The sequence below is a fragment of the Periplaneta americana genome, chromosome 1 (assembly GCF_040183065.1).
Source record: "Periplaneta americana isolate PAMFEO1 chromosome 1, P.americana_PAMFEO1_priV1, whole genome shotgun sequence".
In the NCBI taxonomy this organism is placed as follows: domain Eukaryota; kingdom Metazoa; phylum Arthropoda; class Insecta; order Blattodea; family Blattidae; genus Periplaneta; species Periplaneta americana.
Window position 1 is genome coordinate 65,401,130 of NC_091117.1, and position 22,905 is coordinate 65,424,034.

At 32.8% G+C, this 22,905-nt stretch overlaps 1 protein-coding gene across 17 annotated transcripts in view; it reads right to left on the bottom strand.

Annotated features, from left to right (window-relative positions):
- Positions 1-22,905, bottom strand: part of RhoGAP19D (Rho GTPase activating protein at 19D) — a 554,578-nt gene that overhangs the window by 59,538 nt on the left and 472,135 nt on the right. For 16 of the 17 annotated variants that reach the window (XM_069821517.1, XM_069821525.1, XM_069821534.1 and 13 more), the window contains 7 exons: positions 16,525-16,708; positions 15,803-15,954; positions 13,321-13,485; positions 11,808-11,966; positions 9,825-10,040; positions 7,445-7,580; positions 150-340 (listed from right to left, as the gene is read on the bottom strand). In XM_069821517.1, the coding sequence (XP_069677618.1) occupies positions 150-340; positions 7,445-7,580; positions 9,825-10,040; positions 11,808-11,966; positions 13,321-13,485; positions 15,803-15,954; positions 16,525-16,708 (1,203 nt within the window). The remainder of the gene's footprint in view (positions 1-149; positions 341-7,444; positions 7,581-9,824; positions 10,041-11,807; positions 11,967-13,320; positions 13,486-15,802; positions 15,955-16,524; positions 16,709-22,905) is intronic. The other variant, XM_069821456.1, reaches the window with a different exon arrangement.

Sequence of the window (22,905 nt, forward strand, 5' to 3'; positions counted from 1 at the left end):
GCTGGAGAAATGATTATGCACTCACCAGAAATCATGCTAGCAGTGGGCCACGAGTCACTCGCAGTTTTCTCGCCTCACATCATAATAATGTCTCTGTACCTTACACAAACTTGGGGGAGGGGACAAAAACTCTATTTGTCACTAGTCACCTGCTTTGTATCTGAGCACTCCTGGGTATCTCCAGAAGCTTCTTTTCCATCTTCTGTGGCAGCACCACTCACACTGCCTCCACCTCCTTTCCTAGATTTGGCCTTCTGCATCTTGCGGTTCGCTGCAGAAATGATGGACGAAACAATATCTTTGGCACTTATGTCCTTGTTTGGGGAATCTGCTTTCATGCCTGTATCATGTAGAAAGAAACAAAAAAAGGGGAAAAATAAAGATACAACCATGCATAAGCAACAGTTCATTCCTCATCCAAAATATAATAACGTGACAAATTCCTTAAATTATGGATAAATTAAAATTAATGGAAAAATATGAATAAAACAATAACATTTATAAAATAGGAGAAAAATGGAGGATTAATATAAAACCATGCTTTAATATCGATGCAATACATACCACACAAAAAAGGATTTCACTCAGAAACCTCATGCTTTCTTTAATAAGTAAGAAAACAATATCATTATCACACAATATTAAACACAAAAATCATATATTATATGGTAAGAATGATATAAGAATATAATAATTGCTAATTTACTACATATAAACCCTATATAAAATATGAAATCAATAAATGAAAGAAAATAACCAGTGGCAGCTCATGAATCTTTCTTACGGGAAAGTAGAAACTTATATCATTAAGACTTCTCGAAAAGGTTTAATTTAATTTTGTAATCTTTTTGTAACAATTTAAGCTGAAATATTATACACACTTAAGCTAGAGTATGAATCCAGATATAACTTAGTGAAGAGTATCTCTTCTGAGAAAAAAGAACATTATTAGTGAAATTTTTAATTGTTATTATTATTATTAATCCAATGCCACCAGGTTGTCTTTCGACATTTCTGGTCTTCTCTCCTGGCCGTGGCTTAGTTGTAACCCACTTCTGTGGTTGGGGCGCCTGGAAGGCGGAGTTACATTACCCCAATGATGTGATAGGATGATTATGATAATGTGGTGCCGGGAGAGGTCTTAAATCTAAACTTAACCTAAATTCCAGACCATGGACGAACATTGTAAAGGTTCAACAAATTAGTCTGCCTAAAACGATTCTGTATTACAATTTATCACTGAACATATCTTGAGTTGAGGGTAAGTCCCGTGTTATTTCTAGCCCCCTATTATTGCAGTTCCGCATGTAAGAATGTTTTGATTCTGAATAGTTTTGGTAAGTGCTTGGATTTCTTAACGTTTTAAAACCAGTTAAGTAGGCCTATAAATAGTTTACTCTTCAGCAGCAGATTTAGACTGTATTCTCAGAAAACTCTCTTTATGTAGGTTCATATCTTTAGACTCACATCTCTAATCATTAGCAAACCAACAACCTTCGTCCCCTTTTCCACAAGTATATAGACTTAGTCTTGCTCAGGATAGGGATTGATGGCAGGCTTATGTGAGGGCGGCAATGAACCTCCAGTTTACTTAAAAGCCGTAAGTAAGTAAGTACCGGTAAGCATATAGACTTAATCTTACAATAAATTCCCATGGTAATGAGCCTTGAGTTCAGTGCACATGTAATGTCTCAGAAAAGAAAAGCGTATTTAGTGAGTGATAAACTCAAAATAATTAGTCGTGTGAAGAACAGGGAGTCTAAGGCAAGTTTATTATGCGAGTGCAGCATACCAGAAGGAACAATTACGCATCTTTCGATATACAGTGGTTAAGTTATAATGCGAATGTGAAGTATGCCTCTCAAGAACTGTATTTTATTGGACATCTACTGTATTTATTTATCATTCTCTCTTATATTTACAATTAACATATTTTGAACATTGTTCTTTGAAACAGTGCGTAAAAAGTCCTAAAATTTTCAATGTTTGAAACGTTAAAAAATATATAGACAGTCACATCACACAAGAATTCACCACTGATAAACTCTTCAACTCTCTAAAGACTATAAAAATTGCAGATTGCATCTATAATCTAGTCATACAGGGTAGAATGTGTTCAATGAAAGAACTTTCACAGAGTAAATTTCTAAGATCAAAGAAACAATATTTTCCTTTGTCATTTTATGTTGTTTATTTTTATTTAGTCGGAAATGGGCTTTGTTTCTAGAAAAAACTGCAACATCACAGTAAATTCAGTAACACTTGCCAACACATGGAAACACTCATTCTCCGAAGCAGTGAAGGAGGTAATGTAGTCCATGTCAACATTAAACCTTTCTCACGAGGTGACTGCCCTTACAACCTGCAGTAGTCAAGTCTGAATTTGAAGTATGCATCTGGTAACAGGATTGCCAAACATCCATTACTACATCTCACCAAAAATTATAATGTTGTAAAATTTTGACTTGTTTCACATCTTAAAGCTTCAATGCTAATGTAAGATCTATGGAACACAATAAATGAAATGAAAAAAAATTACTTACAGTGATTTATTAATAATAATTAAAGTATTAAAATATTGTTCACCACTGTGAAGTAACAGTCAGCAGTGGGCCTGAGTTGAAATCCTAGTTGGGCAAGTTATCTAGTTGAAGTTTTTTCCGAGGTTTTCCCTCAACCCATTAAGAACAAAAACTGGGTAACTTTCGGCAGTGGATCCTGGACTCATTTCGCGGACATTATCACCTTCATCTCATTCAGACACTAGATAACCATAGCAGTTGATAAAGCGTCGTAAAATAACCAATTAAAAAAATTAAAATAGTATAAACCATTAATGTGACAAATGCTATGCAAAATTATTAGTTGGAACTGAGAAATCTAATGCAAAGAAGTTTACAAAATGTGTACTTCTAAATATGTTTAAAGGATAATGAGATCAAAATTTATCATGTAAAATAAATATTTTTAGAAAATCTAAGTGCCAAGGACCTTTTCCATTCATAATATGTTCAGGATTCGTCTCTTAAAAGGACTGTCATTGAACACCTTCCACTCTGTACATGTCTCCTCATATTTGAAGCCTCCTTCAAGCCACCATGATACTTCCAATCAGTCCAAAGACTGCTCACTTCTCTGTCAATAATGGAGGTTTGCATAAATTTTAACTTAAAGAATGTATCTACGTATGTGCTAATGATACCATTTATTTTAATTATTTCATTTAATTTCCCTCAAAATTATAAGAAGGTCTCCTACAGCAATTATGAACAAGCCACTAATGAAAAAAATAACATATCCAATTTAGAAATGAATTGAGGAGCTAATATGTAGTTTTTAACAAAGATGACATACAAGCAATTTAACAGTACAAACTCAAAATAAAACAGAGATACTGTATAAGACTGTTTCCATATGCATGGTCCTTGTGCTCTTTAACACAAACAAACATGAAGATCACTGTACAAACTCTTAGGAGTAAGACAAGAGCTGTATTACGATTCGTGGATCAATGGAAATCCTAAATTCCTTCACATGCTATATTGGTTTTGATTTACAGATATGAGATTTAACTATATGTCTTATATATAACATTTATTTTGCTTTAGACTTTGAAGTTATAGTATCAATACACTGCACATCAAACACAAAAAAGTTAACATTCCCAGGCAATTAAAAACAATTAATTAAAAGAAGAACATAAAGGCAATCAATTACGGTATTTACTCGCATATTATTAGAAGCACATTTTTCAATAATTTTTTTGATTAAAAGTCTAGGGTGCGTATTATACGTGAGGAAAAATTTTTTTGGGAAAAATCATAACTACCTGACATCCCACGTGATAATCAAAGCTGGTTTCGACATTGGACATTCAAATATTATTGAAAATGATCGATTGTACAATTTCGAGAACAATGAAATTTGCCGAGTAATTTGTATGTATATTTACACCTATTGGAATTCATTATAAAGTAACACAATAATACCCACAGAACACAACCGAAGCAAGCAACACTACAGAGACAACAATCGACATTAATGCTGCTCATAGCAGGTTGAAAGTTTTTAAACTCTTAAAAAGAACCAATCACAATCCAATTTTGTATTTTAAAAAGAACCAATCATAACAAATTAACTCTTTGTTTTAAAAATTTCCACATGAGAAATGTATACATTATTATGATTGTATATTACCACGGGTAGCAATTGAAAATGTAATGTGTACATTATATGGGGATTTTTTTCCCCTACATATCACTGTCAAACTGATGTGCGTATATTATACAATGGCATCTAATACGCGAGTAAATGCAGTACATGGAAACATTTAACACTTAAAAATTAGCATAGAAATTACATCATTTCAGGTTTCTAGCTTTAAAATCCCTACACCAATCACATATTACCCAGAAATTAATTTAGAAACAATTGCTCAATTTCGAATAAGAATACAAGAACTAGAAATTTGTCACATGTTTGAGGACAATAGAATGGGTATTGACTGTAAGAATCATGCTTATTAAGAAAAGAGTTATTATAAAAAATCTCAGAACAACAAATGTAATTACGTCAATAATTTAAGCTCTTCCATAATTTTACAACTAGGTATTTATTTTAAATAATTTACTCTTTAAATTTCATTAATATTAATATTACAATGCAAACAATGCCCCCCACTTCAAATTTAAATTTCTATATTTTCTGGGGATGGTTCCCTTCTGATGAATACCAAAATGAATAGAGAAACATCTGCTTCATTGTCAAGAACAGGATCCCAACCTTCAGAAGCTGAAAAACCTCTCAAAGCTTAAGTGGGATGCTGGAAGAATCATGGAATAATTCCTCAAATCTCGCCATAAGAAAACAATTAACAATAACATTTCTCTTCCAGTATACTTGTACTAATCATAAAATGAAAAAAAAAAAAAAAAAAAGGCTCAAACATAAATGTAAGATGCGAGGTTTATGGGTTTTACGTCGAGTCATAAACAGTGAAATAGCCAACATTTTGGCAGTAGGCTACATGTCGACTCCCATCATTAGAGAAGGGTAATGAAATGATTAGGTCCATTACCAAGTGCTAGTTTTCGTATAATTATGCAAATATCTTGTTTAAGTAGATATTATATCACTTATTAGACATTTCACTTAATCATCTCTGAAGTACAGTAGCGTGCAAATTAATCCGAACACAACATATATTTACATTTTCTGTCATTGTTGGCCTCACAGCTGCTCATACCGCTTTAATTGACATCTGTAGTACGTGTAATTCCATTGTTGAAGGTCTGTCCTGTTGTTATTATTTTTTTTATAATATGTGACATTTTGCCTGTTGTTTTGTACTTATAAGCATTTCAGTTATGCAATCCTGTGTACATTCTGTCGTCTTCACAAATGGATACAACTCCATGAAAACGGTCTAAAATTATAACATTAGCAGAGCATTCTTCTATGACACAGAGGCACTGTTAATTCGATCATAAAACGATACAGGGAGACTGGATCCATCACACCCCAGAAAAAAGGAAACTGTGGCCGGAAAAGGAAGACTTCACCTGCAGATGATCGTTTAATTGTCAGGAAAAGTAAATTAAATCCTAGACTAACTGCTGTCGACTTAACCCACGAGTTAATGGCTACCACTGGGGCGAATATTCACGTCACAACAGTGCGGAGTAGGCTTTTGGAAGCTGGACGAAGGACTCGTAAGCCTATTAAGAAGCAACTGCTAACCCCTGTTATGTGCAAAAAACGCTTAATGTGGGCAAAATTACATCAACACTGGACAGTGAATGACTGGAAGAATGTACTTTTTTCCGAAAAAGTAACAGCAGCTCATCTCCAACAAGCACCCAAATACCCCCTGAAGTAATGTTTTGGGATTGTTTTACACATGAAGGGCCTGGAGCATTAATACCTATCAAGGGAATGATGAATTCTAACAAATATATTCACTTATTGGAAACCAGAATCGTACCCCAGCTGCAAAAATCATTTCCGGATGGCAGAGGTGTATTCCAACAAGACCTGGCACCATGCCATAAGTCTCGAAAAACTACAGAATTCTTCAACAAGAAGAATATTCAGGTACTCCCCTGGCCAGGCAACTCACCCGACATCAACTCCATTGAGAACTTGTGGTCAATTTGCAAAAGAAGAATGCAAAAAATGGATTGTTCTACAAAGGAGAAGATGATTTCTGCCCTCATTGGTATATGGTTTCGCGATGAAGAAATGAAGAATATTTGTGGGAAATTAGTGGAATCCATGCCAAATCGTCTCAGAGCTGTTATTAGGAACAAGGGAGGCCACATAGATTACTGAGGTATGTCTTAGATCCTTTTTTTTATCCCGTTTGAGTGTTTTTGCATAAGTAATTACGTTGTTTGGATTAATTTGCACGCTACTGTATATAAAACTTTAGATTACAGGATTAGTGCTACTTTTACATGTAATTATACACTTATCCCTTCAGTCACTTCATATTCTGGAAGTTTCTGTAACTTCGATGAATGGTAACCAGGAAAAACGGATTTTACGTGTAGTACTGTCAAGCATTCTGGGTACTTAACAGAATAAATACGGTATCTGATTATGTGTCACAAACAGGCATACAGAGAGTGATACTGAGCATCTTCAGAAAGTATTAAAGAAATTTAATGTACAAAAATGTTGTAATGGACAATTAAAATATAACTATAAGAACATGTTGTCACTAATGCATGCACTAGTGGAAAGCTTCCCTTCTTTCTTCTAGCTTCGAAATACAGTAACAGATTTTTTACAGTTATTCATTACCGATACCTTATGGACTTAAATTGTGGTTTGTCTCCAATTTTATTAATTCGAAAATCTATCATTTATACACATAGGCTACCAACAATCACGCACTCATGACAACTTTTCTCGAAAGTTCTGATGTACTAGTGTGGGTAATGAGTAATAATACCATAGCTTGTTTAACGATGATGCTTTCTTCATTTCATGTCTACTCTGTCATTTCCACTAACCCCACAATGTGCTGAGATCCATTGTAAAATATTCTTCCTTCCTACTATTCTTAATAACGATGTTTTTCTTTCTTTCTCTCACCAAGAGGTTGAAGAAATTATAATATTCCAGATTTGTTATCGGTGAGGATTCTGCACAGTAAATATTTTACTGGTCTCTATGGCTGTTTCATCTCCACTGAAGTGCAAGATAATATCACTGTAATTTACTCGTATCATACTATTAGAAATATAATTATACCTTTAAAGTAGTCATAAATCTTTAATTTATAGAAAAAGCAAGTACTTCCGTCTAATCCAAAAGTGGAAGGAATTTTTTATGTTAAAAAACCGATAAGAATACAAATTTAACACACACAACATGGGGAGTACATGCAGTTCACACATTATCATCCACAAGGTTTACTGCGTCATGCAATAAATCTCACCTTCTACTTTTTGTATGTTGCTAAGCAACAAATTGTGATTGGCTGATGCTGGTTCTAACTCAGCTGAATCCTGAGGCAAACTGAATGGAAAACTGCTGAAATCATCTGACTCGTCATCCGAGAAGAACCAATCAACCTGAAAACATATAACATATAACATTAACATTAATAATAATAATAATAATAATAATAATAATAATAATAATAATAATAATAATAACAATAACAACAATAACAACAACAATAATAATAACAACAACAACAGTGACGATAATAACATAGTCAAATAGTTACTCAAATTATACTTCAGACCACATTTTTTGGACTAAAGACGTGCACTTTCTTCCATTGGCATTTATTTTTACCAAAAATGCTAGTACATTTCATCATACATAGTACTTTATATAAATACAGACTAACAAGCTTCAGAAATAAAGTTTTAGCCTTATAGACCAGCAAATAAGGAATTTGTTAACATATTATATTATATTATCAAAATTACTCCACTTTTTTTTATTACACTGAAGATTTGCTATCTTTTTTTTTTTAAGATGGAGGATTTCGTACTGCACATGTTCTTCCAACTGATTTCTTGTATACGTAATCTTGGAACAACTATTTGGTAGCCTAAAATAATAGGCACAATGATTTGCAATGTAACGGTTGTCTTTTGGAAGACACATTTTTGAATGACGAAATTATAGAAACCACAAAAAACTTAAAACAAAATGTAGTCATCACTATTACAGCCAGGGTTCGTGGCTTTAAATTGATATTATTTTTCAAGTAAATAAAAATTCTGAGTATAAAAATGCTACTTATAGAAAACTGTATGTACTGCTACCTATAAATATTATAAATATATTGCACTGTAAAAAGTAATTAAATAAATTATTAAATTTGCTACTATTTTCAGAAATTTACTAGCTATTCTTGTTCATGCTAAGGGAAGAGGATACTGAAATTTGACTAAAATTCACATTAAAAAAAAAACATTCTTTTTCTGCTTAAAATAATCTTTTGAATATAGAGAATATATTACAAATAAAATTTAAGCCCTAACTCAATGCTATGACATTTAATGATGCCCTTTTTAAAACTCTCTTAGCCCACTTCATTTTCCAACCTCATTTGTTTCAAATTTACCGCATTCTCAATCTGATTTCGGTTGTTTATTTTATATAATTTCATTCTTCAGTGGTGTGGCAGCCCTGTCTCCAATAGTTTTTCCTTTTATTCACTAGATAGCAGGAGATGGTATTATTCCTTTACCGGTACTTGTTTTTGTCAGATATGCTTGAAAATTGTTTTGATCTAAAGTATAGAAATGTGGTTGTTACATCTTGACAGAAATAGTTATTGTAGTGTCTGAAACATTTAGTATGTAAATAGTGTGTATTATATAGGTTGCAGTTAATGTAGTTTCGTGTTTTGTAGTGCATTTGTATATTATACAGTTAGTTACAAATCATGGGCAGGATTAGCAAATAGAAGGCTAGACTTGTAAATAATATGAAAACTGTGAGCAACTGCTCAAAAATGAGGCAGAAAATGTATAAAAGATAGTAAATATAGCAAAGCCACAACAATCATTGCCTGGTTCTTTAAGTGAGAGTTTATATCAAGTGACTGTGTTTTTCTGTAAATTGCTTTTTTTGGTCACCGTGCTCACCACAAATTGATATAACTCAGGAACTACAAATAATAGGAAGCTAAAATTTTGTAAAGATCTTAAATAGACTAATTAAAAAGACTTGGCCTCATTAGAATTTTGATGCTTAAATTGAATATGAAAATAATAATATCCAACGAAGTGGACTCGAAAACTGAAATCCATGATATTCTACAATCAGTTGTTTCTGTAAAGCATAATAAAAATCAAGTGAATCCATTTTGAAGTAAATCTTCCTGTGAATCTAATGGTAAAATAACTTCTCAATTGTCTAAAAAAAACTGACTGAGTTACATCAATTTTTGTAAATAGTTACAAATTGGGGGCTAACTGCCAAATTTGGATCCCCTTTTGCTTTCTTTTTTTAAACCTAACACTCAAATTTAGATTTTTTACACACAGTTGTTCAGTACCCGTACACAAAAAATTATAAGTTTCAAGGAGAAAACAAGGAATTTGAAATTTTCAGTATCCTCTTCCCTTAAAAAGGAATTCTGCTGGTCATCATCATTTCACTAAGGGTAATGACTACAACTTTCTAGGTGTGTTTGCTCTAAAAACGTACCTAATCAGACACTGCCAGACTAGTAGAGTCCAGGAAAGTATTGAGTGATTATATGAAGAGGTATTGGTAAAAAATCAAATTCAGCAAATAGAACAAACAACATATAGATATGATGAAAATTTAGTGTCAAGCAATATACTCACGTGAGAAATAAGCGATTCAACAATACGACACTGATGTGACATATCTGTGACCATTGTGACCATGTTGTCATCTGCTGTGCGTACTAATGTGGGACCAAAAACGATGGCAAGATTCCGTGCCTCCATTTTGTTTGATGCACTATGTTCCACTACTTTCTTGAGGTGAAGCAGGAGGAACTTTAATGTTTCGAAATGATGATCAGGGAGCTCGTGCAACTGAAATAAAAGCAGATACAATTAATGATGGTACAAAGACTATTTAACAAATAGTAAGAATTAAAACATTAGAGATTTATATAAGGGCATAAAGGAATTTAAGAACGGATATCAGCCAAGGGTAAACGTGATCAAGGATGAGAATGGTGACTTGATTGCAGACTCTCATTCAATCCTGAACAGATGTAAAAACTATTTTAGGCAACTACTAAATGTACATAGGTCAAATAAAAAAGAGCGGGATGAAATGCAAATACAAACTGCTGAGCCATTTATACCCGAACCCACACTTTCTGAAGTCGAAATTGCGATGGAAAAGCTGAAAAAGTATAAGTTTCCAGGTACCGATCAAATTCCAGCAGAATTAGTACAAGAGGATGGAAGCACATTATCAAGCGAAATTTATAAGCTTGTACTTGCTATTTGGGAAAAGGAAATTGTGCCAGAACAATGGAAGGAGTCCATAATTGTACCTATCTTCAAAAAGGGGGAAAAGACTAACTGTCGTAACTTTCGAGTAATACCACTTTTGTTGACGTCCTACAAAATTTTGTCCAATATTCTTTCGAGAAGATTAACTCCATTTGTAGATGAAATTATTGGGGATTATCAATGTGGTTTTAGGCGTAATAGATCGACTATTGATTCGATTTTTTGTATTCGACAGATACTGGAGAAAAAATGGGAGTATAAGGGTTCAGTACATCAGTTATTCATAGATTTCAAAAAGGTATATGACTCAGTTAAGAGAAAATTTTTGTATAATATTCTTATTGATTTGGTATTATTTCCAAGAAACTAGTTCGATTAATTAAAATTTTTTAATTAACATTTTTTTTTATTTTATTGAGTTATTTTACGACGCTGTATCAACATCTCAGGTTATTTAGCGTCTGAATGAAATGAAGGTGATAATGCCGGTGAAATGAGTCCTGGGTCCAGCACCGAAAGTTACCTAGCATTTGCTCGTTCGATTAATTTAACATGTGCCTCAGTGAAACGTAGAGCAGAGTCCATACAGGCCACTTTCTGTCTGACACTTTTTTCAGTTCACTGTGGGCTAAAACAAGGAGATGCACTGAGTAGACCCCAGGGCCATAGTGTGGCTGGAAGGATTAGATCAGTGGAAAAATCCATGATCCCATCGGGAAACGAAACCGCAACCTTCCAGCTTTGTAGCATTACGCCTTAACCATGATGCAACCGCCCCCCCCCCCCCCACTCCTGATAATATAGGCTAATACAAATATATATATTTGTTAAAATGTAATGGCTCTTATAATTATACTTATAAGTTAAAATTACAATAATTATTATACATAGGATTTCATTACAGCTTATACCTAGTATTTGGTACGAATTATCAAATCTGAATGTCATAACATTATGGTGTTTGCAACTAAAATACATGTGACATTGAAATAATAACATGGATTCTCACATTAAATTATAATAAAATTCAATTTATTGTTTGAGCTCTTACATCATGTTAAACATTAGTTTGTCTTATTATTACACTACGTATTGTGGGCTTGTTACACTTCACTTGACATGCAAACTTGAATTAAGTTCTATAGTTGAATAATGCGATTATTGTTGTAAATATGTTATATATTGAATCGTAATTTTCTATGCAAGCTGTTAGAATTTGGAAAGATTTCATAAAATCATGAACATTCTGATTTGTGAAGTCATGCATTTCTATCCTCACTTTCCTCAAGTCTGTTAGCATGAATTAAACAATGAAAATGGAAGTTACAGTCTTACCAGCTTCTTTATTGTGAGTATCCTCTTTCCTGAATCTTCAATTTTGTCAGCTTCAATGAAAGCTGGATACAGTTCACTTGTAAGAAGTGCATCAGGTAGTCGCCTGAAGAACAACTTCAAGAGGCTTGATATCACATTTACATCGTTCCAACGTGGGTCCTAAAAAATTCAGAACAATTTCGGATTACTTCACATTTAGCACAGGAAGAGGGTGGCAGCACCCATCTAGTAAATTGCATTGAAGCCACAAATTATTATTGCTGCACAAAATTTACTATTTTATAGGTAACAAATAATAATATTAGACGTCAGTCATACAAAGTGCTACCCAAAATATGCGAGAATACGAATATCTTAAGCAAATCACTGTGGTACAAACTTGCGTCACTAGGTGTCTCTTTGTATACCCTTCAATCACTAATCTGTCAATTGTGTTCTTATCAGTGCATGTGTTTCCGAGTTTTGGCCGTGTTCTTGTGTATCTGCGATTTTCGACACGTCACACTGTCAACAGTAAGTTTTACTGCAATGTTTTCAGACGTCTGAGGGAAAATGTGAGGCATACATGGCCTAAGATGTGGAAAAACAGAGACTATATATTGTAGCATGACAATGAACCTGCATACACTTTACTCGTTGTGAAGAACTTCCTGACAAAAAATAATATGACCACTGTACCCAATTCTACTTACTTGCCTGACCTGGGTCCCTGTGATTTATACCTCGTCTCCAAAATGAAACTCAAGTTGAAAGGGGCGTTTTGACTCCATTAAATAGATCCAAACAGAATCGCAAAAAGTACAGAACATGTTCATGCAAACAGACTTTAATGAATGCTCTAAAATGGGAAAATCACCGAAACTATTGTATGTAAGACGAAGGTGACGACTTTGAAAGTGACTGTGAAAATTAGGACTTAGAGGAAGTTTTCATATTTAACGAGTAAATTCTCGGATATATTGGGTTGCACCTCCTAAAACCATTGAACATAAAGACTCCTCACTTATTTATTGTTGGTTTAAAGTCTCAAACTCTCTCAAGGTTGAAAATTACACAGGTCGATCAAATACCTTTATATGGAAGGCCTACCTAAAGTGTAATTCTGACACAGAAATGTTTATTCAGAACCAAAACATTTCATTTTAAATATGATGAAAACAAAGGTAGTTAAAGAGGACATAGAATAAGGTTACCTAATACTATCACTAGGCATAGGAATTGTATGCACTAAAAGCTAAGAGTGTCACAAAATGTAGGTACTATAGGGGTGTGATGCCCGGAGGCATGGTTTACAAGGGCCCAAAATATAATAATAGATAACTGAGTCACATGAACTGAAGAATGCATATGGCACATTCTGTGCTGACATATAAGTGGCAGATTAAGGCTGGTAAGAGTATCAAAACAATATACTGACAGTACTTGCAAGACACACTAATATTATATAATTACTGGTCTTCTAAAACGGAAAATAGTTAGATATTAATGAAAATAATTGAATCAAGTACTGTACCTGAAGGTTAATACTGTCAAATCCTTTATTTATTCCTTCTGTGAGGGACGAAACAGCAGCTGTGTTCCCTGGCACCCGATATATTCCAATTATTTCGAGTCCTCGCAGCTCTACAATGTTCGTGCAGAGTTCCACTAGTAGAGGAACATATTCCGAGAATGACGACTGTAAAATAAATCATGGCACATACATAACATTCAAGCCACAAATCTTCTGTTCTTCTCATCGTATTACCTATCACTGTAACACTAATGGTAATGAAATCTGCTTTACATGTCAGAATTGGAATTCATTATATTGCAGAAGTAGTCAGGAAGGTCTTACTTAATATCTAGAGATTTAAATAACCAATCATATCTTAAAATAGATAAATAAACATTGATAGAATTAATTACTTTAACCAGGGGCTTACGCAAGGGAGGATACAGGGTTTGAAACACCTCTCCCTCGAACTTTAAAAAAAAATGACATATTTAGATTTGAATATTTTTTTTTATCAATAATCGTTTCCCTTCTCTAATTTTTCACTGTCAAAGTAACAAAATCTACATTGACATAAGGCATAGTCTTCCTACCCCTGCTTCAATATATTTATTCATCATGCTAGTTGCATTATTCATCCTTGGTGAGTTCCATGTTCCATTATAAATATTGTGTTTAATTACATTTATTTTAATATATTTAATTGTTTCCATGGATTTTCCTGTTACATAAAGTAAAGTGTCTTACCTATCATATACAAATAACTGACTATATATACACATATAATTATTGTGTGAGTGTAATAATGACACAAACATTTTTTTATAATATAAAATAAAAACAAAAATTAAAATTTGAATGGCTGTGAAAAAATTACGTTTCAAATATTTTATAAGGATATTCATGATTAAGCTCTATTAGAACGCAGTATAATATTAATAAATATATCGTAACATAACAATAATAATAATAATAATAATAATAATAATAATAATAATAATAATAATAATACACAAAATCAAAAGTACCATAATGTAAATTGTAAACAATTTTAATAATAACTCTCCTTGACAAAATTCTGTGTACGAAACTGACTTTAACATTATACCGTACAATGAAAACAGAAACACAGAAAAATAAGTCACCCACTTTACGAAAATGAACTGGAAATGCTTCAATACTTTATGGTACTTAAAATTCAAGTAATGAAGCATTGTACACAACAATTTTTGTAATGTGTGTAATTATAATAATATAATATATAATAAGGCATATTATCATCAAAATAAAATCCGTTAATGGTGATCCTGTCACATTTCTGTTTTCCAGGCACTCACCTTAACCAATAGCTGACTTCTAAAATATGCAATTCATCCTAGATAACCCTTGTGATCTAAGTTAAATGTAACACTCTTTTACTTTTAACAACTATCATTATTATAACATGAACAAAAATATAAGATTTGATTTTATTCTAATATATCTCCATCTTATGCTTACGACTTAACTTTCTCTTCACATTTCTTCTTCATTACATAATATTATAAAAATATTTATACTTTTTTCAAATTTATTTCTTTTGACGATCTGGATGATTTCTTATAGAAGCCACTATGATATTTAGTTTTATAGTTGGCTATCAATAAAGAATTTCTTTATCCTATAATTTTCTGAAGAAGACAATATATGAACAGCATTTTTTTTTTTCAGACTGCAGAACAAACGTATATTCTTCTCAAAGTTACCCCTTCTATTCCTCATTCTCCAAATTCCTAACCCCCACAATGCTAAACCTATTCATTCTTCCCTGAAGTTAACTCTCATTTTATTTTTCTTGTTCCCATAAGATTTTTATTTATCTGTAATCAATTAATGACTGTAATTTTGAATTGGTGTAATTCTGTAGTGTTGTCAAGGTTCAGTATATACAATTTAGTCTTATGATAGATTTATTAATCTAACGACACATGATAAAAACATAGTGTCAAGCATACTGATAAAAATAATATTTAAGTACCGGTACTGTAATTTTTTTATCCAAACTGTATGTAGTATGCACAACATTTACTCAATATAGATTCAAAACAGATGAACAAGATGACAACTATTGTAAATAAATTAAAATTATGTTAATTAATTGTAACTAACCCAAATTTTGTTTTAATTGAGGCGTTCTCTGGAACAAGAACTTAACTGCAAAATCTTGAATTTGAGATATAGAACATCAGACATTTTAGATCTGGTATAACAACATTGAGCAGAACGACATTAAATTGTTCCTAAAGGACTCTATGTTTGTTGGAAGGAAATAATATTTTGTCAAGAGGGAGATGTGTTATTAAGTATTCAATATAATTATGCTGGAAACGGAAAAACAATGTAACGTACGTTAAGTTGTTATTCCAGGGAACACCTCAATTACAACTTTACGGACAATTTTATAAAAATGTAATTGGCCATATGAATTAAATGTATAAGTACCATACAAATAGTTTCATACCTGAGGACAGTCTTCTAAAGGAATGCCAATTGTCACACCTTCTGGATGTGGAGCTGTAGGAGAGCTGGGAGACCCAGCACCTTGCTGGATGCGGCGCAGTTGTTTGGCCACTCTTCCTTTCCATGTTTTGGTTTTGGGAGATGGTATCTGATCTATAAGCAAATAAAGCAATAATTGAATCGATCATTGCTAAAAGGCACTAAATCTATCCTTGATGAAATGGACATTTTGATGGATTTGGTAATTTTTTCTGAATGTAATAGAGGATGAAATAAACCAATTATATTTTCTAGTTTAGTATTATCATGGTGAGTGATGTGTAAACACAACAGAAACCCGAACATAACTTTAAAATTATTAAGCTAATAGAACAGTTTTTTTCGAGTATCAAATTATAGAAAGAAATTACTTTGTGCCTTTTAACTATGACTAATTTAATTACTCCTTTCTTAGTACTCATAAAGAAAGTAATGCCACTAATAAATTCTTAAGTTTTGGGGATAATATTTAATGTTATTACTGTAGCAAATAAAACCATTATTTCTTTCTTATTGCGTAGTAAAGAAAGTCAGAAAGGTAACTCTATTGGCGAACAATAAAATCCATAATTAAAGTTAGACCTAAATTTTAAATAAAAGTTATGCCCAAAATTTAAATTAACACTCATACAAACAAAAAATATTGTTGCCAGTTGATAGTTCACTTAGATTTATAAATCGAACCTGTTTGGCTTGGTTTCCGTGTTTTGTTGACAGGGGACTGCCCTGTGGGTGAACGATTTCGAAAAGATGTTAGTTTGCGAATACCCTTGTGGGTCGGTAGAGGAGACAATCTACTATTGCCTCCACTTGCTGCTCCTGCTGACTGCGATTGTTGCTTTTTTATGCTGCCACTTGCACTGCAATCCTAAAACACATAATTCAAAAACTTATGTAATAAATTTATGAAACAAGAACTGTAAAACATAAAGAAAGATGTACCGTACCTTAAGAATTAATGCAGTAAAGATTCTGGAGTGTATAATAATGTATGAAGCAATCATCACAAGACTGATAAACAATAAGGGAAAATGCAATACAAACAATATGGTGAAAATACCAACAACAAAACTGATTTATTTTTATATTCGTTTCTTTAAAAAAAAATTACGCTATAAAAAAAAGAGTTCCCGTGTACATGACGAGAAGGGGGGAAAAGTTCTATAGTTTCCATAATGTTATTAGAAGAAAGCGAATAGTTACCATTACATTAAATTTATACTAATCCTAGGAATTAATATGAGGAAGGTTAAAATGGTAAATAAATCCTCAGGAGTTGTGGTGAATAAAAGTATTAGCCTATATCTGTGTAAAATTTGTGGGTGTTTGCACTATGTCATAGGTTTAGAGATATCCAACGTTTTGGAGCGACATACAGACTCCATTATCAGGAAAGAGGGAAATGTATCTGTTGGATCCGTCACAAAGAGACTGGACTCTTCCCATTTCCCTGCATTCCCTAATGAAGAAGCATATACAAAACTCTGAAATTCTAAATGTCTCTCTACACTATAACACAGTGCAAATACCCAAAAATCTTGCACCACACAGAACACTGTCTTCTTATTCTTCTGACAAAGGAATTCAACCTGTTTGTTTCCTCTATCAAAGCTTCTTCCTCTGAAGATATGCCTCCATTCTCTCACCATTTTTAGAGACCTCGTTCTTCTTCTCTTCCCATCTAAGTGTTTGTCCTCTTTGGCTCTTCTCACCATCTGATCTGCCTCCATTCTATCTAGGTATATGTTCCTTCCAATATAATTTGTCCTACCTTTCATAAATGTAGTTATGTCTTGAATTTTACTATTTGCTCTAATTTCGGTATTGGGTATTCTGTCAAATAATGTTTTTCCTTGAATAGTTCTCAAAATTTATAATATAGTTTAAAAATATAATTCAGCAATAATTTTCTGGCTTGAGTTTGCCTCTCTTTTTAAATACAGCTATAGTTATGCTCTTTCCAATCTGATATAATAACACCACCAGGGATGTATTTTAGGCCTGGTGGGCCCAGCCAGTGCCAAGTTACTATTTTGGAGCCGGGCAGCACCAGGGCACTTTTACGATTTCCATATTATCGTCAAATTTTGTATTAAAAAACATGTTTTATTCATATTTAAACAATTTCACAGTGAGATCTACTTCGTAGACCTAACAACCTCGTTATCTAGATTCGAACCCATGTATTTTCTTCTGACACTCCATAGGCATTCTTTTGGAAATGGTGGTGGTGGTTGTGGTGGTGGCAGTGGCGGCAGCAGTGGTGGTGGTGATAACTACTGCCAGTGCTACCGAAATCAGAGCCAGGCACTTTTTTTTTAGAAACATACCACTGAACACCACCGTCTACTACAGTTCGATATTTCTGTAATATTAACCGTGTTCCCCAGATTTTAAAATTTGTTATCTTATCTGAGTCTGCTACTTTTCTCTATTTTAATTCCCTTTCTGTGAACACTCTGAAAGTCACAAATCATACTATAATCTTATCCTAAATCCAACCAGCCCTTATTGCGTTCAGCCTCAATCAGAATGCCAAAACTATTATTTTAATCACTGATTAACAATAACTTCTTTACTGTGTTAATATTATAAAAATACCTGGCTGACTAGTTTCGATGTGATGTCCGTCATTGTCCGAAGCCTAGTGAGGTCCAGCGCTATCTTCTGGTTTCCTGTTGTGATGGGGTGTGTTCATGATTGTGTCGAAAAGGGTGTGTGTTTTGAAATTCAGTTGAATGTTCAGGATGTGCTGGAGGTATGTTTTTTTATGTCTGTAAATTTCATATTGTTCTAGGGTATCAATTTTTTTTCTGAATGTGTATTTTATTTTAAACAAAATATATTCAAAGCACTTCCACTTTTTTATATAAAGTAGTAAAAATTATTATAACTGCACTCATCACTTAATCAATGTGTGCAATAAGATTGAAAAATTCACATTGTTACATTTACATTAATTATAACATGTCAAGTAACCACGATTGTATTTAAAAAAATGAGTGTTATGCAAGCATTCATAACAGAGGCATTCTTAATTACAACTGTGTTCAAACATTTCAATGCTAAAACCACATTTCATAATTCATTATACATCGTCAGGTGATATTATAATTCTCTGGAAAATTACACATGCTACAAATATTACACAATTGCGTTACACATACACACTGCGCCAGAGCCTTTTACACTTACCAAAATCGATCTCCATCCCATGAAAATTAATAGCACAAACAACACATATTCATATCGTACATGTCATTACATTCCTACAAACGTAAAGCAATGTTCCCCTTGTGTAAGTATTCACAAGATATTACGATATTTTACGTATTTAAGTTCCTGTTAGGTTGTACTAGTATTTCCCTCCTCGTGGGGATAAAAGTACTATTATTCAACAAGTCAGACAGAAATTAAAGGCAATGACCTTAACTCGAATTCCTTTTTCATGTCCCACCATTATTCATGTCTCACCATTATTCACTCAAACCGTGCAACTAACAACATTCTATCATCCGCCTGACACACGTAAGATAACATGCTTCATGTTCATGTGGATTAGGCTATAGTTATCAGTAATATTTTTATCTGTAGATTTAACACATACCTAGACATAAGCGTACCAACATAAAAAACATTTCCTATTAAGTTAATATTTGTATAGGAGTTCCTACGTGGTAGGCTGATAAATCAATATAAGTACTATCTTCTGTGGACAGTTACTGTAATTCTCTGATTCACAACATTCACTACAGTTAGCAGGTCAAGTCCTACATTAAGGTTACGAGACAACGATAAGTTAATTTTTGTAAGATAATATGCAAATTCACGACACTTGTCAACCACTCTTTATGTAGGGTCAAGAAACGTACAAGTATTTTAAGTATCAAATAGCATTAAAATGAATTTTTAAGTAATAATATTTGTTTATCAAAGATAATGAAAATATTAAACCATTCACCCATGACAAAAGTCACTCAAGAACTGCTCGAATATAAGATAATTATGTGCTATAATAATTTAATTTCGATTAAATTCATGTTTATGGGGAACTTCGTGTTTCTCATTACTATCAGGTCACTGGCACAATAAAATGGAATTAATTTCTTTAATGAAACTATAAATGATATACTTACTTACTTACTAACTTACTTACTGGCTTTTAAAGAACCCGGAGGTTCATTGCCGCCCTCACATAAGTCCGCCATTGGTCCCTATCCTGAGCAAGATTAATCCAGTCCCTACCATCATATCCCACCTCCCTCAAATCCATTTTAATATTATCTTCCCATCTACGTCTCGGCCTCCGCAAAGGTCTTTTCCCCTCTGGCCTCCCAACTAACATTCTATATGCATTTCTGGATTCGCCCATACGTGCTACATGCCCTGCACTATAAATGATATGATTACGCAAATTCAGCATTCTGAGATTCGATTCTATTTTTTTTTTATTTATTTTTTTTTATTTAAGTTTTACAGAACAGCCAATCTTTCATGAGTGACTCCTTTGATATGAGTAGAAAAATTAAAATAAATATCTGCATATATATTTTTTTCTTTTAGTATAAATGAAGTGTTTTCTCCATCATATATATTACCAGTATTGCTGTTGTCTATATATTTAATGACTAATTAATAATCATGTAAAATAAAATAGTTTTTGTGACTTATCACATCTGTTACAGAAAACACAAAATTTTTTAATCTATAAAAAATTATATCACATCAAATTAATGAATAAAGTTTATTACATTAAACTATGTTGTAGAGTAAATTAAGTTCTATTTTGTTCAAAATATTAACAGAGTTTGGCCAAAATACCAATCAATACAAAAAGGGGAGTGCAAATTTTATCACATCTGTTATACTCTCATAAATGAAAGCAGAGAGAACATATGTACTTGGCTTTTAAGGAACCTGGAAGTTCACTGCCACCCTCACATAAGCCTGCCATCGGTCCCTACCCTGAGCAATATTAATCCAGTCCCTATCATCATATCCCACCTCCCTCAAAACCATTTTAATTTTATCCTCTCATCTATGTCTCGCCTCTCCAAAAGTCTTATTTCCTCTGGCCTCCCAAATAACACACTATATGCATTTCTGGATTCGCTCATATATGCTACATGCCCTGCCATATCAAACGTCTGGATTTAATGTTCCTGATTATGTTAGGTGAAGAATAAAATGCATGCAGTTCTGTGTTATGTAACTTTCTCCATTCTCCTGTAACTTCATCCCTCTTAGCTCTAAATATTTTCCTAAGCACCTATTCTCAAACACCCTTAGCATCTGTTCCTGAGAGTCCAAGTTTCACAATCATACAGAAGAACCGATATTATAACTGTTTTATAAATTCTAATGTTCAGCTTTATTGAGGGCAGACTGGATGATGAAAGCTTCTCAACCGAATAATAACACGCATTTCCCACATTTATATATGAATATTTTATAATAAAACTTGGTAGAATTGTAAATAAATTCTTAAATTAAGTTTATACCTTTAAGTAATTACTGGAATATACGTACTTACATAGATTTATGACAGTGGTATGAAAAACACGTGTAACTGTCTCATCCGTTACAAAAGAATGGCTGAAAATCAATCTAGACATTACAATAAAGACATTAAAAAACTCTAGAACACCATCTTCACCATATTTTCACTGTTGTATTTATTATCTTTTTCGCGATATTCTTATATTTTCGTTACATGTTTCATGTCCTGAAGCAAATACAAATTTTACTCTTCCTTATTGTTGCTGTGAATCTAGTAACTTTAAGTCTAATATATACTATGAAAAAATGACTTAAATAACTTAAAGAATCCTCAGAATGTTATAAAAAGATAAATATCTCATCAATTCTTCTTAGTAAAAGAATGATATGATTTTTATATTCTGGTGACCTTCCACATAGGTCAAGTCTGAAAATCGTATTTAAATAATAAACCGATCCCACTCTGATGTAAATAAACGAATACACAAACAAACAGAAATTAATAAGCTTCTATTAAAAGGAAATATTATTCCACAATTAAATTACAACAGCTCACTTACAAATTGGATCATTCCGAAGTATTGCAGCTGGTCAAAATTATATGCTTGCCTTATCCAATGAGAAGTCATTCTTTAAGCTAAGCGAACTCACTGAGGTGAAGTCACATACAACGTTGCTTTTCATTTCGGAGTGACATCTTGATATGATAAGCAGAGCTTTCAATCGTCGAATGTTAAACCTTACTGCAATGCACTTTAAAACTGATCAAATGTGATGTCTGTTTTCAGATATTTAAAGATATAGGAATATATTTGATTGAAAATATCAGATCTCATTGAACTTCAATTGAGTACTGTTAAATAATCAGATTCTATCTTATCTTTATTGTAAGACAAGAATAGCTACTGTGAAGAAAGTCAACAAAACAGTGCTATAATGTCCGTAATCTACTAGTCCTACGTGTGAAATTAAAGCAAGGTTTCATTTCAGTAGTGTGTTCTGCTTTGTAAATGTGAATACTAGTATCTGATGTTATTGTATGCAATATACAGTACATAGCACTTTTACCGTGCATCCTATTAACATACAGTGATACTAAGTTTGCATATTTAAATTCATGATATGCATATAACTCAAATCTTTTTATCAATAGAAAGTAATTAATATAATGCAAAGATTCACATTCCATAACAACGAGAAAAAGAAATCATGAACTCGTCATAAAAAAGATTTCTTTATCAAAATTGGTATCGCATCTCATTATAGCAGATACAGTAATGTAAATTCTATAATTTTTCTCTCAAACTTCTATGAACATTCTTTTCCCTTACAGGTTCCCTAGTGAATATACCGAGGGTATTTCTATTTTTTTTTTCAATGCGCAGAATGAAGTATTTTTGGAGGGGGATAAACATGTTTCTTCTTTATGCAATAGAATTCGTAAACCAATTTATAATGATTCACTAGTACATCCCTATAAATATTCTGTGATTAGTTTATGTAGGTTTGGTTCACTCTGTCATCCAGTTTGATATAATCGGACGAGGACGAGCAACAAAATTTACA